The 14,713-nt window shown below is 37.6% G+C and overlaps 1 protein-coding gene across 2 annotated transcripts in view; it reads right to left on the bottom strand.

Moving 5' to 3' along the window:
• The window catches only part of Cps1 (carbamoyl-phosphate synthase 1), a 122,877-nt gene that overhangs the window by 26,563 nt on the left and 81,601 nt on the right, over positions 1-14,713 (bottom strand). For both annotated transcript variants that reach the window (NM_017072.2, XM_017596592.3), the window contains 6 exons: positions 11,149-11,290; positions 9,855-9,920; positions 9,367-9,430; positions 7,971-8,152; positions 801-995; positions 303-370 (listed from right to left, as the gene is read on the bottom strand). In NM_017072.2, the coding sequence (NP_058768.1) occupies positions 303-370; positions 801-995; positions 7,971-8,152; positions 9,367-9,430; positions 9,855-9,920; positions 11,149-11,290 (717 nt within the window). The remainder of the gene's footprint in view (positions 1-302; positions 371-800; positions 996-7,970; positions 8,153-9,366; positions 9,431-9,854; positions 9,921-11,148; positions 11,291-14,713) is intronic.

Here is a 14,713-nt window from a genome sequence, read left to right as displayed (position 1 = left end):
AAAAAGATAATGCCAAAAGATATCCCACGTTGTGTTTTAATGTTGTCTATATAAAAGCATCCTCTTTAGTTTGGTCAGGAAATGCCTTTAGCTGTGATACTTCTAGATGATGATGCTACCACTCCCGGAAGTAAAATTAGGCTGAAAGAGTGAACATTTTTACTCAAGCTTTCTGTGTTGCTCCAGAGATTGTGTCTGGATTAACAAATTCCTGCCCACCAAAGCCTTGTGTTCTTAGCATGCCACACGTGTTTCTGTCTCTGCCAGTTTTTGAAACATTGTTCCGGAAAACAATATATTACCTCAAAACATAGGAAGGTCTCAGTAAGCAGGGATAGCCCACAGAGTTTGCAAATTCCAGCGCCTCGTTCTAATTAAGAGGGGGAAAAAGAGAACAACACAAAGGGTGTGAATAGTTTAAAATATGCAATAAAAATGCAGACTGGTGTCATTAGATCAAGGGATAACCTAACTCTTTTTATTCCTCCTCTCAAAAGACTCCATTAAAATGTAAATTGGACACCGAGATACATAAAACTCCTAGTTTCTCATTCTACATATCAAATCTAGTTCAAAAATAGTTTGAACTTCTTTTCATTGTCTGAATCTTAATGAGAATGCTGCTGTCTCTTTATAATCGGCATTTAAGTGCAATCATCAAACACAGCTACTTTACAGTAAATCTACTAAGCGTGTTGCGCATTCCACCTGCCCTCTAGTTAGCTTCCCTAGTAGTTAACATTCAGGCTAGGACGCTCCAAAAGAGAACAGTAAAATGAAACACGTGTTGCTCTCCTTACCAAAGTGTTAACAGCTTTCCAAGGAGCCTGGGCCACCTTCAGCTCATCTAAGACAGCCGAGAAGATGGAGCGATCCTCAGCCCTATCGATCTGCAGAGGACTGGTACCCATGATCTTGACACCGTTCTTGTATAGCGGAACCGCCAAGTTGTTTGGAATCTGGCCCCCGACTGATATGATGCAGCCATTACATGCCTGGAAGAAACGAGCCACATATCAGCCACTCGAGTAACCTGAACAGGAATGGATGGCTGGGCTAATAATATTGACAGCGTTTCCTCACTGAAATATTTATCGTGATGGTGAGGTTTTCATACTGTTTAGCAAAGCAGAAGAGTATTGGATTTTAAGCCCTCGGGTTTCCCCAGGGACTAAACCACCAACCAAAGAGTATAGATGGATGGACCCTTGGCCCCAGCTACATATGATGCCTTATCTGGCATCAGTGAGAGGGGAGGCCCTTGGTCCTGTGGAGGCTGGATGCCCCAGCATAGAGGGATGCTAGGGCAGTGAGATAGGAGTGGGCGGGTAGATGGGGGAGCACCCTCATAGAGACAAAGGGGAGGGGAGATAGGATAGGCAGCTCGCAGGGGGAAAAGTAGGAAGGGGACAACATTTGAAATGTAAACCAATAAAATAACCAATAAAAAATTTTTCTTTTGACTTTGCAGCATAAAATCCATGTAAAAACTCCACAGAGCAGCTTGGGAATACCACTTAAAACATTTACATGGACTTTAAAAAATAAAATGGATGAAGTGTACATTGGCTTCCACTCTTGTCATTCTCAAAATGAGTGCCTATTTCCAAGTTGTTCCTTTTACCTGAGTTCTCCCAAAGTACCCAGAGCCTAGAGAAAAAGTTCACTTCCCTGCCACCCCTGCCATTTCAGTCTTTCCTATCTTACCCATCATTGCTCCTCACAGCCCATAGAAGCTCACTGGCTATCAGTGAGACTATTCATCATCTACAACCTATGTGTGTCATCACTAACCAGTTCTTTACGGCACCCAAACACCTCGGGCTACTGCTCTTCTCCTTCTATACCCTCATTTACTTAGCCTCTGACCAACTCTAAGTTCAAGTCCATCTACCCCTACCCTGACATCCTAAATATCAACTGTCTTCCTTGGCTGTCACCTTGGCATCAGTTCCCTGTACTCTACAAATCATTTATGTCCTATTTCCTTCCCCCCTGCTTTACATATGCATATACACACAAATATATGTATCTATTCCTTATAAGCATATATATATATATGTTCCTTTATTTATATATGTGCAATATATGTATGTGTATGTATATGTATGTATGTATGTATGTATGTATGTATGTATTTGTTATTAAGGCTTCCCAGTGCTCTTGCTGGACCAGTGAGAAAGAGCTGAGGTGGGATAATGGGGAACTAGACACAGTTAGCAATCCCTTTCCCTATCATCTCATACTATTTATTGACCATTCACCCTGAAGTGCCATCATTTGTCTATGACATTGTACAGAAGCATCATTCTGATTCACACAGCTGATACATGGATTAAATAAGATTATGGAGCCTCAATATCTTATATACATTGCATTTATAAATAGTAAGATATTAATATCAAAAATATGACAGCCAATAGGTATTTGTCCTAATGACCTATTAATGAAAATTGATGGAATTGTTGAAGTTATTGATCCATGCCAAATAATTTTATCGTGATTTTAAATTGCTTTTGGATTACTCTTATAAGGAATGACTCTAACATCTCTTCAGTGACAATAATTACAATATTGCCTAAATAAACATACAGCAAGTGAATTCTTAAAGGCATTGTAAATGGTATTGAATATAATAACCAACCATCTTTCTCACCGTCTAAAAATGCATTCAACATACATCTTTGCAAAGTCTTTTAAAAAGTTATTCTCTTTACAATCATAACCCTTGTTTCTGACTATTTTGAGTTTATTATAATTACCATTAAGATTTTGAGGCTTAAAAACCAAATTTCCCATTAAGCATATACATACATAAAGCTTCCATATAAAAGACTTCAAATAAATTAAAAACAGGACCCATTTTGACTAAATTAGAGCTTGAAGTTGAACAAAATGGCTTGAATGAATATACCAATATTTTTAAATTTTCTATTATGCTTATTTCTCTTTTTCTAAGAAATTAACAAATTAATAATTAACAATATAGAATAACATAGTAGCTACTATTCTTTACTTAGCCCTTAACTGTGCATTCTGAAATTCTCTTCGATCCTTTCAAAATCCTGAGGGAGGCAGTTATTACTAACTCAGTTGTGTAGTTAAAGAAGCTGTGGCCCAATGAAGGCCACAGGTCTTTTCTACAGCTACCTCAGAGCTGACACGTGAATTCAACCCTGTAGAGTGTGAAGCTACACTTGTGTAATATACAAAATATCTGAATGCTGGACCAATTCGACTAGCTGTTTTCAAACAGGGTTGCCCTTAGAGGATAAGGAAACTATTTGTAAAACTTCTGGAAGATAGTAGGCAAAATACACCTTTCCTTTCCAAACCAAATACTCATCCCTCACTGGAAGTTGACTCGTGTCCACAGGAGAACTACGGAGTGAAAATGTGACGCTTATGCACGGTTAGTTCATGGAGCAAAAGGAACTCGGCGTGAAAGCGTGTTTGCTGGTTAACGGTGATAGAGAACCATTTCACAGAAGATACTAACCTCAATCAGATCAATGTTGCTCAACCCCCTTTGGTGGTTGAGTGACCCTTTCACAGGGGTTACACATCAAATATTTACATTAAAATTCATGCCAGTAGCAAAATTACAATTATGAGGTAGCAACAAAAATGATTTTAGGTTGAACGTCACCACAACATAGGGAACTGAATTAAAGGGTCTCACAGTGAGGAGAGTTGAGAACAGCCACTGATGTGGGTTGTTCCTGGCTCTCAGTACAAGAATTGGAAGTGTATCCACAGAAAGAGAATCCAGGCATTCCCCACTGGCCAGTCATCCTCATTATGATCACTCACCAGTAATATTCTAAAACATGATACACTAAAGAAGATTGCACTACAGATATTTCTACACTATTTATTCTCAAAGCAACTCAACAGGCCCTCCGGGCTCCACGGTACTGAGAGCAGAGCTGACAGCATGAAGCATGAGGAGCGAACGTATTACCCTGAGCTCCGTCTCTAGCTCTAACTTTACCTTCCACTTCATTTCCGACTTTAAAACCTGATATCCCTAAGTTAAGGTAACATGAGGCTATTTCTAAACGTTATCGAAGCTACAATCACACCAGCAATTATCTTAAAAGCCCAATGAAATAAAGGAAAATGATTCAAATTTATTTGCGAACGTTTTAATTTCTTCTAACCCTTAATCACATTGGTCAGCACTGATTAAATGCTGCAGTTGAGGCATAATGCAACATAAGAAAATGTAACTTATTTTATTAATAGAACCAGCTTTTGCCTAATTAAAGATAGCCTTGATTTCTGCAATTTCATGTGTTATCTCCAGTTTACAAAATTACACCGTGAGAAAGGTTATGCTTTACATTTTGGTACTTTTCATTTTAGGTAACATATTACACTTTATGCAGAACCTTGGTGCTATATTTAATTACAACTAAACCAAATGCTAAAAATGATTTCTATTTAAAGCCTTTTATTCCCTAATGAGCACTGTACATTACTAGTTAATGTTTGTAAGTCATTCATTTAACTCTTTATGTTACAGAAGCACCATTGTCCAACTAGACCTGTAGCGTGAAAACTAATACAATTTAAGCAGAATACATTTTTAGGAAGTGCAGTCCAGAAAAAGGATGCATTGTGAAAGTGCAAAAGTTTTGCAAGGAAGACTCAAACAGTCAGCGACATTAAAGATATTGTCTTGTTTTTTTCAGATAGAAACTGGGATGTGTACGTGTGTGTGTGTGTGTGTGTGTGTGTGTGTGTGTGTGTGTGTGTGTGTGTGTGTTCAGACCAAGTTTTATATGTTGACCAAGCTGATCTTAACATCATGAACTCAAGTTGTTTTTTTTTATTTCATTTCTCTAAATATCTGGGAGCACAGGTACACGCTACCATGACCACCATAAAAAGCATATATGTTATTAAATGAATAAATATAAAAGTATTGAGGAAAGAGTCTTAAATGGGGCTGAAATATAAACTAAACTTACTGTTTTTAATCTGTGCAACTTTTCAAACACTAATCTTGTATAGAATAAAGAGATGTATGAATTTAAACCCATTGTAGCCTATGAAGATTTCAAATAATAGTCTGTGCCATGCAAATAGATCCATTAACAAGAAGCATGGTGGGCTTTATGATTTCTAACAATGTAACACACCCAAGTCATTTATTTCAAATGACTTTGAGAACAGTTTTCCCCTTAAAGGGGTTGTCGTAAGCAAAGCTGTACCCTAGGCAAGACACCAGCAGCAAAGCTGTGTCAGTGGTGGACACCAGCATCTTCTTTCCTTGATCCTCGGCACTCACACTGTTGTTAGCAAGCAATCAATTTCATTATCAAAATTCAGATCTCTCCTCCAACAGAGCCTTGACACATGCTCAGGAGAAAGTAACTAACCGATGCTCTTGGTCAGTCTGCAGAATGAATGTTCCTTTTCTAGAATAGTTTCTAGCAAAAAAAAGGAAAGGACGGAAAGAAGGAAGGAAGGAAAGAAGGAAGGTAGGAGGAAGGAAGGAAGGAAGGAAGAAAAGTATAGTTAAGTGAGAAATAGATGTCAACTCTACCTTAAGAAGAGTTTACCTACATCCAAAAATGTCTTCAGTGGATGGCTGCTTCACTCACTGGGCAGGACACTTCTTAAATGTTTTATTTTATAAGTTTAACCATAGTCAGTAACTAGACTAAGAAACCTATCATACTTGCTGTTACCCTAAGTAATTATGCATTCCAGAAAGAGACATTGTCTTTCAAAATGACTTAAATGTATTTCTGAAAATTGTTACACAGGTTTTCAATTTTCTAAAAATAAAAGAAAATAAAAACTATGTAACATGCTAGGGGATTCAACATCTTAAAGGGAGGATGATGGCAGTCTCCTGCGTTGGGGTTACACCCATTATCAGATGTAATAAAGTAGTATTATGGAGCCTGATGTAAGGAAAGATGACAATATCATGAGAGGAAACATATATGTACATTGTTGTGTATGTTACATGATACACCATATAGGTTAACCTAAATAACACATAGATGAAATGTTGTTTATATGTTCTCCAACATAATAGTATATTCTGATATGGTATTGTTTATTTTAGGTGTCAATAAGTTTCAGTGAAGGGGCAATATATTCATTTTAAAATCCTTCAATTATATTTAGAGTTTGATTTAAAGTTATGTATAAGAACATCTAAAAGCAGTACAGATGTTTCTAACTATTCCTGAAATCATCACACAAGGAAATAGTGTAGAAACTACATGACACTATTGCCTATGATGCTTCTTAATATATTTTCAAAAGCTATTTAATTTTTCATGATACATCATGGATCCCAGTTTTAATAGTAATGCATTGAAGGTAAAATGTCTATTTTTTTTTATCAACTTGACAAAGGCTAAAGTCATTTTGAAAGAGGAAACCTCAATTGAAAAAATTCCCCACCAGATGAGCACATAGGCAATCCTGTTATGTATTTCCTTGATTGATAATTTTTGTGGTGGGTCCATCGTACAGTGATGCCACCCCTCCAGGTGGGTGGTCCTGGGTTCTATAAGAAAGCAAGCAGAGGAAGCCCTGAGAAGCAAACTAGTAAGCGGCACTCCTCCATGGCCTCTGCATCAGTGCCTGTAGCCAGGTTTCTGCCTTGAGGGTCTGCTTTGACTTCGCTCAGTGATAAATGTTGGCTTGAAGGGTAAGGTGGAGTAAAACCTTCTACTCCCCATGCACTTTTTAGTTACAGTGTTTGACCACAGCAATAGAACCCTAATCAAGACATATCCTTCCTGCTAAATGTGGTATTTACAAAGTGCTAAAGAAATAGTTGTAGCATGTACTTCTTTTTATGGTCAACAATCTATCTGAGAATATAAAGGAGCCACATGGAAAACTCTTTTCAGTGACAGTGCTAAATCCTATTCTACCTCATGGATTATACGAATGGTATGATGAAATGCCTTTATACTGTGTTGAGATCAACAGGTCAGACTTCAGCAGACACTTGTAAGTATACAGAAGATCTAAATTTATCTATTATTCTTTGTAAGCAAGAAGTCATCACATTTCTTCAGCTCCATCCATAATTCTACCTCACCTTCAGAGTACCTGCATCCTTATATTATTCCTTAACAAAAGGATGGATCAAAGAGATTTCAAGAAACCCACACAAGACAGTTTTTCAGCCAAAACTAGAATTCAACCCCATGGCTCTGAATCAGTGTATTTCTCTCATATATATATATATATATATATATATATATATATATATATATATATACATAGCCATTTTTGTGGTGAGGAATTAACAAAAATTATGTCAAAGGATCAACTATTAGACATCACCATGGAATTTCCAACAGTTATTAATATAATAAAAAATAACCTGTTTTTAAGACTTAGAGTAACCTTACATCCCTAATCCATGAAAAATATATATTCAATAAAATTGTCGTGAGGATAGGTCAATTTTAACTGTAAGAGAAAGCCTCTCAGGAACCAGAATCATTTGGAATAGATTGACTAATCTCAACCTGAAGACTAATGATAATGGTTTCATCTGATTGAGTAAGGAATGAACTGGTCATTGGCAAACAACTTGACCTACCTCCTCTGAGAACTGTTCATCATTAAACCACATCATGCATGAAGAGACGACCTCTTAAATCATTTCAAAAGATATGTATGGAGACTCCTTTATGCTAGTCAATATGTGACTGGTATGTGTTACTGAATTTTCACTCTAGTTGGAATGCATACAAACAAAATGGGGAATATTTCATGAAATGACCATTCTCTGCCAAGATATGAGAATTAAAAAGTCAGGGCAATTGTTTTGTGGAGTTTCTGTACAAAATTAGACAGTGGAGAAGACTGGAAATATATCCTAAGAAGAGTTACACTATAAATCTGAACACATGAATACAATTACATACAAGGTGTGCACTGAATAAATCTCTTCTTTTTGATTGTTTTTTCCCACTTTTTACCTCCTGGTGGTAGATATCTAGGATTCTCTCCAAAGACAGCTCTTCAAAGTAGAGTTTGTCACACTCATCAAAGTCAGTGCTCACAGTCTCCGGGTTACAATTCACCACCACCGTCTTCTTGCCAAGTTGGCGCAGTGTGCGGATACTGGAGACAGCACACCAATCAAATTCCACACTGCTGCCTGCAGAGACAAGGATATTAGGAAAAGGAGTGAGAGGAGAAGAAATATTTCTCCAGCCAGTGCTGGTGAAGGAATTCAATGCTTTCAGTTAAATTCTTAAAAATAAAACTTTGAACCTATTTACAAATTCTCTGAGTATTAAGAAAAGTGAGGACTGGTTAGACAATAATAATAATATGTTGGCTTGAATTATACTTAAGCTAAGTAATACATATCTTCATGTTTGAAGAATTCAGAGCCTCAATGTCAATGGAACTATAAAAAGATAAACTTTATTTAATGAAGGAAATCAGAGTGGACACTCTGACTTCAATGTGCTAAACAGCTAGGCCAGCAATTAGAACACTCGAGGTCTTGCTTTAACTCTCACATAATCACTCTTAGAGGGCTAACCCAGCAGTCCCTGATGTAACTTGCAGCTCTGACATATTTTCACTGACTGAAGAGTCTTACGTTTTTAAAGAGTGAGTGACCTTCTATGAGCTAATCTAAGCATAATAAACACCTAAATAGCTCAAAATATCTCTCTGCTGGAATGCCATAGACTCAAAAGACACATACTAATGCTTTGCATTAGGACACTATCTTCTAAAAAGTCCTAACAAAATATGTTTATCCACTTGTAGCAGTGTGCTCCTCATTGTCAAGTACATATATACTTGATCATCAACTTTGCTATTCTGAACCACAATGTAACATGACAGTAATGAATGAGTCACATAAAATCAAAGGTTAAATAGAAATGTTCTGAAGAGAAGGGCTTAGATGGCCATGAAAGGTTGTACAGCCATAAACCAAATACAGAGAGGTGATGCAAACAGGTGAAGTCCACATCAGTGTGTTGGAAACACAATCCTTAACCTCTTTGGAGGTGAGGCTTTGAAAAGTGGTGCCCTTATAATTAGATCCATGCCTTTGGATCAGCCTGGGGAGAAAGTTTGATCTGACTCCTTTGTGTTTTCTTCATCAACAAAAGTGAAAATCATGTAATATAATGAGACGAAAGGAGGTGAAATTTGTAGTTGAGATTTGTGCTTGAATCCCGCCTTTTTGCCACTAAATCACTTCATGGGTTTAAATATTATTTCTCTAGATCTCAGTTTCCTAAATTATAAAAGCATTTATTTGTTTGATGAGCTCTTAGAAAAATGGAATCAATATTTATAAAGGGTACTAGAAAACTATAGTCTTATATAAACATATTATCACATTACCAATGTGGTATGGGCCACAGCCCAGCACCATTATTCCATGTTCATCAAATTTGATGTCGTGCTCCTAAGAGGGAAAAGAAAAATATTGTAATTATGCCATTATTCCATCTAATTAAACTACTTGCCCCTTCTCTAAGTGTGTCTTTCTCACATGCACCCCTATCAGTCTTAGGAAATCCCTAAATATATGGTGTTAGAGTCTCACAGAAACTCTTTATTTTTAAGTTGACTTAGCTCAATATTTGTAACTTAGTCATGAGAAAACAGCATATTCTCATATTCTCTTGCTTGCTTGATTCCGTTGTTAGGGGAATTCCTAAAGAATAAGTGCAGGCATTCCTTACAGCATCTTTCCCACAGGATGCCACTTCTATTAGCAATATCAGTGGATAATCAGAGGTGAAAACTACACCCTGATAGCCTGCCCTAAGGTAGGCCAACCCCTGAACCCAGAGCAATCTACATGTGACGATCTTTGTAGTTCCTACCTGGCCATTGTAGGTAACATACAGGTAATTTGTCACTGATGGGTATTCTGCAGCCAATGTATCAATCTGTAAAAGAAAATGGTTACATGATGGTTACTCTTTACAGTTTTTAAAGACTAGGAGTTTTGTGCTATTCCCACATTTCTTTAATGTTCAGTACTGTCAAATATAAAGCCAGGAACAGCTAAAAGTATATCCAAGGCACGTATTAATTCTGAAAACCAAAGAAATAGCAATATAATCTAGTGGCCATTTGAGCAGTACATAACTAGACATTGCTAAGTGCCTCCTTGGAAGCCTGCAGTAGTGACACCCACATAAAATGTTCATAAGTCACAAGGACCACGTACTTAACCAGGCACCTAAAGTGGCTGTGTATGAAGTCCAAGTCAGGCCAAAATGCCCTACATGGAAGGATGATTATGGTTTACCAATTAATGTATAGGATTTAAGTTAGTGATAGTACTAATGGGTAACACAGATACCAGAAGTCCAAAGAGGTGGTGGGGAATCCGGATCTCATTGGACATAATTGGAAAAAGTAAATCAATTCTACTCTCGAGGGTCACTGGCTCAGCTTAGTGAGCAAGAATGTGGGGCTGACAGGGCAAGCTGGTGCAAAGCTGGTAAGAAAAAAGAAAGGTAATAATCGCTGAGCAGAAAATATTTAGAATCCAGCTTGTGACCTAAGGGCTTACATGTGCGCCTTAAACCCACAGCGAAAAGTCAATGATTGTAAAGGACAAAAAGCAGCTGGTGGTACTTTAAGCCAAAACACTCCTTCCATTAAAAGGAAAAAAAAAAGAGCCAACCAAATGGCATACCTATGAATGTTCATGTGTGATTGTCACGAATGCTAGATGAGATCATTACGTCCAGCCCCACCACGATGAATATGAATGAAGCATAATAATGGAGCACTTAAAATAAAGTATTGACCTTTTAAAAAGTTAGTGCGCAAAGAGATAATGATTTTTTTCCACAGGCTCGGGCCCTGTGCTGACCCATATATTATTACACCAAGATTTCTATCCTTACATATATGTTTAGACATAGGTCAAAGGCAGATATAATTTTGGTTACTGTATAGCATAGAAATCATGTTTTCTTTACAGCCCACTGCCCCTTCTTCCTTGTCCCTTCATACACGAGTCACCCCTGTGCTGAGTGTCATGAGCTAACAATGTCATGGGCGTCCGTGAGATTAGCCGAGGAGTTGTCTTCTAAGCACCCTTTGTTAATGATTCCTACATGTCAAAACAGAAGCCCTTGAGAGAAAGAAATGTTGCGTTACCTGTTTAACCCAAGGGTGGATGTTTTTCTTCAATCTCAGCTCTCTTGTCTGAGCCTCGGTCAGTCCTAAACATTTTGAAATCTGCTTGTCTGAGAACCCAATCTCTTTGGCCTGTCTCAGAGTTTCTTCTGTAACAGACTCACTGGGATTTAATGGAAAAGAAAGATTTAAGCTTAAACCAAACACAAGCACCAAAGGAAACAGTGAACTGTTCCATTTCAAATGTACTAAATATGCTCTTATATTCTATCTCCAAGCATAATCATGTCTCTTGTCTTTAAAAAATTCATAAACATATACTCTTCAAGCCATTGGGAGGCCTCTGGCATTGGCAATGCTAACATCTCTGTAAACTTCCCTTCCTTTCAACTTTCCTCCCCCCACCTCTCTCTCGCTCTCTCTCTCTCTCTCTCTCTCTCTCTCTCTCTCTCTCTCGCTCTCTCGCTCTCTCTCGCTCTCTCTTTCTGTTTCTCTCCTCCTCTGTCTCTGTCTTTCTCTTTGTCTCTCCCCCCTCATCTCTTTAAAATCTTATAGCTATGGTTCTAATGAATTTTTCCTATGGTAATCACTAGGGAGCTCCTATCATACAGCCAGAAGTGACTGTATAAAGCCGGTGTTGCCCCACTGGCCACTCACCCTTCTCACCCTGTTTTACGTCCACTGCAACTGGAGCAAATTTTGTCAAGGCTCCGCCTTTGACACCTGTTCCAATCAGACTGCATTCTCTCCCTCTGTGTATTTAGTCACTGTCATGGGCTCTATTAGCCTAGTGGCATAATGATTCCTAAATTTGTGGTTTCTTTTTCAATGCTGGACTTTTACTCTAGGTCTTCATATGTGTGAAATGGGCACCTATTTGAACTGAGTTTCCCAACTCAAGACTGCACATTCTCTCCACAAACTGCTTGCTCGTTTATCAGATTGTCCCCAAAGCCTGGCACATTATCTGGTCCATAGACAAGCATTTACTAAATAAATGAAATTATTAGTCTAATTTTCAGTGTAACAAAAAAGACACAAAAGTGATTAAAGCCACTCTTTAACCTAAATTTCAAAACCAATAGAAAAATTATTGGTAAAGAACCAAGGTGCATAAAAATAAAATGCTACTATAAACCATCTATTGCCCAATACCTGAGGGCTCCTTCCAGCAATAGATGACACAATAAAATTAAATTACTATGGTTTAGTATTTAATACAGTAAAACTGAAATATGCAGCTGTGATATCAGAAGATCTAACTCATAGTAAATAAAACGTTTTCACAAAACTCGAATAGTATATAGTTGAGGAGGAGGATAAGTCATTTGATTCAGTAGAATAGCTACTGGTAAATTACCCATGTTTCAGTAAATAACCCCAACTCAAATTCAGGCAAGCAGCCATAATTAAAGGCACATGGAGTTTAGAGAGAGTGTGGGACGAAAAGAAGAAACAAACAAACAAACAAACAAACAAACAAAGAAGCAAAGGAAGAAACAAAGAAAGCAAGACAGCATGGAGCTGGAGAGACGGCTCAGCGGCTAAGAGCACCCAACTGCTCTTCCAGAGGTCCTGAGTTCAATTCCCAGCAACCACATGGTGGCTCACAACCATCTGTAAAGCAATCCGATGCCCTCTTCTGGTGTGTCTGAAGACAGCTACAGTGTACTTATATATAATAAATGAATAAATCTTAAAAAAAAAAAAAAAAGAACTCTTGCTGCCCTTGCAGAGGACCTGGGTTCGGTCCCAGCACACAAATGGAGACTCAAAACAGTGTCTAACTCCTGTTATAGGACATCCAATGCCATCTTCTGTTCCCTGCAGGCACCAAGTAGGTACATGCCTGATATCCATATATACAGGCAGCTAAAATACTCATACACACAGAATCAAAGTAAATATTTTTTTAGAACTAAACATAAGGAACTTTGTGAAGAAAGAAGTATGTCAACAGGAGAGGGTGAGGATAAGAGAGGGTCATGGAGATAATAAAAGTCATTAAAATATACCGTGTACATATTTGAAATTGTCAAAGAATAAAAATTTTAAGTATTTTTCAAAGTAAATTATTTCAAGTGACAAAGGAACAATATAAACAAATTTTAGATACATCATTTAGAACTTTGTGCAATAAAAAAAAGCGTTGTTACTATTAAACGATTGCAATACATGCCACAAATGAAGTGTATTAAAATAGGCACTGAACGTTTTACACATTTTGTGTATGTCCTGGGTGTACTGTGCATTTTAACATGAAACATATGCTCTATGTCCCCAAGACACATGGGAGCTTTTGAGGCTTTTACCCACATCTCCCTTCTGTGTCTTCAGTGCCCAGACACTGTTCCAAGGAAAGTAGGTATTTATCAATACGTATTTCATCCTCTTCCATGGGTGAATGGGTTAAATCAAAAATTAACCATGTCTAAACGATTTGTATCATATAAGTTTGCTTTGTTGTATCTTGGAGGCCACCCTCTGAACATGCTAGAGACTATCTACAAGAAGAACTCAATTATAACTGTATTAGAAATAAAATTATTTTCTTTCAAATAAAAAGAATATAACTTGAATTAAATCATTTGTATTTTACATGTTTTAATCTTTAACTTTCAATTAATTTATGTCCTAAGTTCTAAAAAGAGAGTGACAGGCAAGTGTGGGTGTGTGTGTGTGTGTGTGTGTGTGTGTGTGTGTGTGTGAGAGAGAGAGAGAGAGAGAGAGAGAGAGAGAGAGAGATTTTGGAAGATCAAAGATTTTCTAACTGCTAGGTAATTGAGCATTCTCTCTCTTTCTCTATTTCTCTGTCTCTGTCTGTGTCTCTCTCCTCTTTCTCTCCCCCTTCCCACCATGTGTCTGTGTGTGTGTGTGTGTGTGTGTGTGTGTGTGTGTGTGTGTGTGTGTGCTATTTCCCTAGGTTTTAGTATCTGTTTTGCTATAGATTATTTTTGCTTTGACTTTCCCAAGGCAATTTGTTTTCCTATTAGACCTAAAGCCTCTTCTGTCATTCCTCCCAATGACTTGAATTTGTTGTTTAATTGCTATTTAGAGTTTTAACATAAGCAGGTTTTGATGTGTATTTCATCCTAGCAAATGCATTTTCTGAGAAAATTATTTAATTACTTATATTTCTATTGTTACACACTGAAACATATCAAGCCCTTTACTACACATCAAGAACTATGCTGTCCACGATACAAGCCACTAGCCATCTGGCTGTTTAAATATAAAGGTTTTTTTTTTAAGAAACTCAAATTTTACATCGATAGTCAGTCACCTTTCAATTTTCTTGATAACCACGCAAAGCCAGTAGCCACTCTATCCGACAGTGCAGTATAGAGAATATTCTTCCTAGAAATTTCTACTGGAAGGCGACGCCCACGGAAACGTGAGAGAATATTTGACACAGAGGAATGGTGGGGATCTACAATAACTCACATAGGGATGTAACATGTGATCCAAGAAAAGAGATAAAGTGAAGGTGATTGCATGTAAGAAATGCTACAGCAGCAGGGGGCTGAGAAAATAAATGTAAAGACAGCTCAGCTATATAAAGGTGAAGGGTGCTGGTGGCTGTTCT

The sequence above is a fragment of the Rattus norvegicus genome, chromosome 9 (genome assembly GCF_036323735.1).
Source record: "Rattus norvegicus strain BN/NHsdMcwi chromosome 9, GRCr8, whole genome shotgun sequence".
In the NCBI taxonomy this organism is placed as follows: domain Eukaryota; kingdom Metazoa; phylum Chordata; class Mammalia; order Rodentia; family Muridae; genus Rattus; species Rattus norvegicus.
Note: the sequence above shows the minus strand (reverse complement) of the source record. Positions and strands in the feature narration are given on the sequence as shown.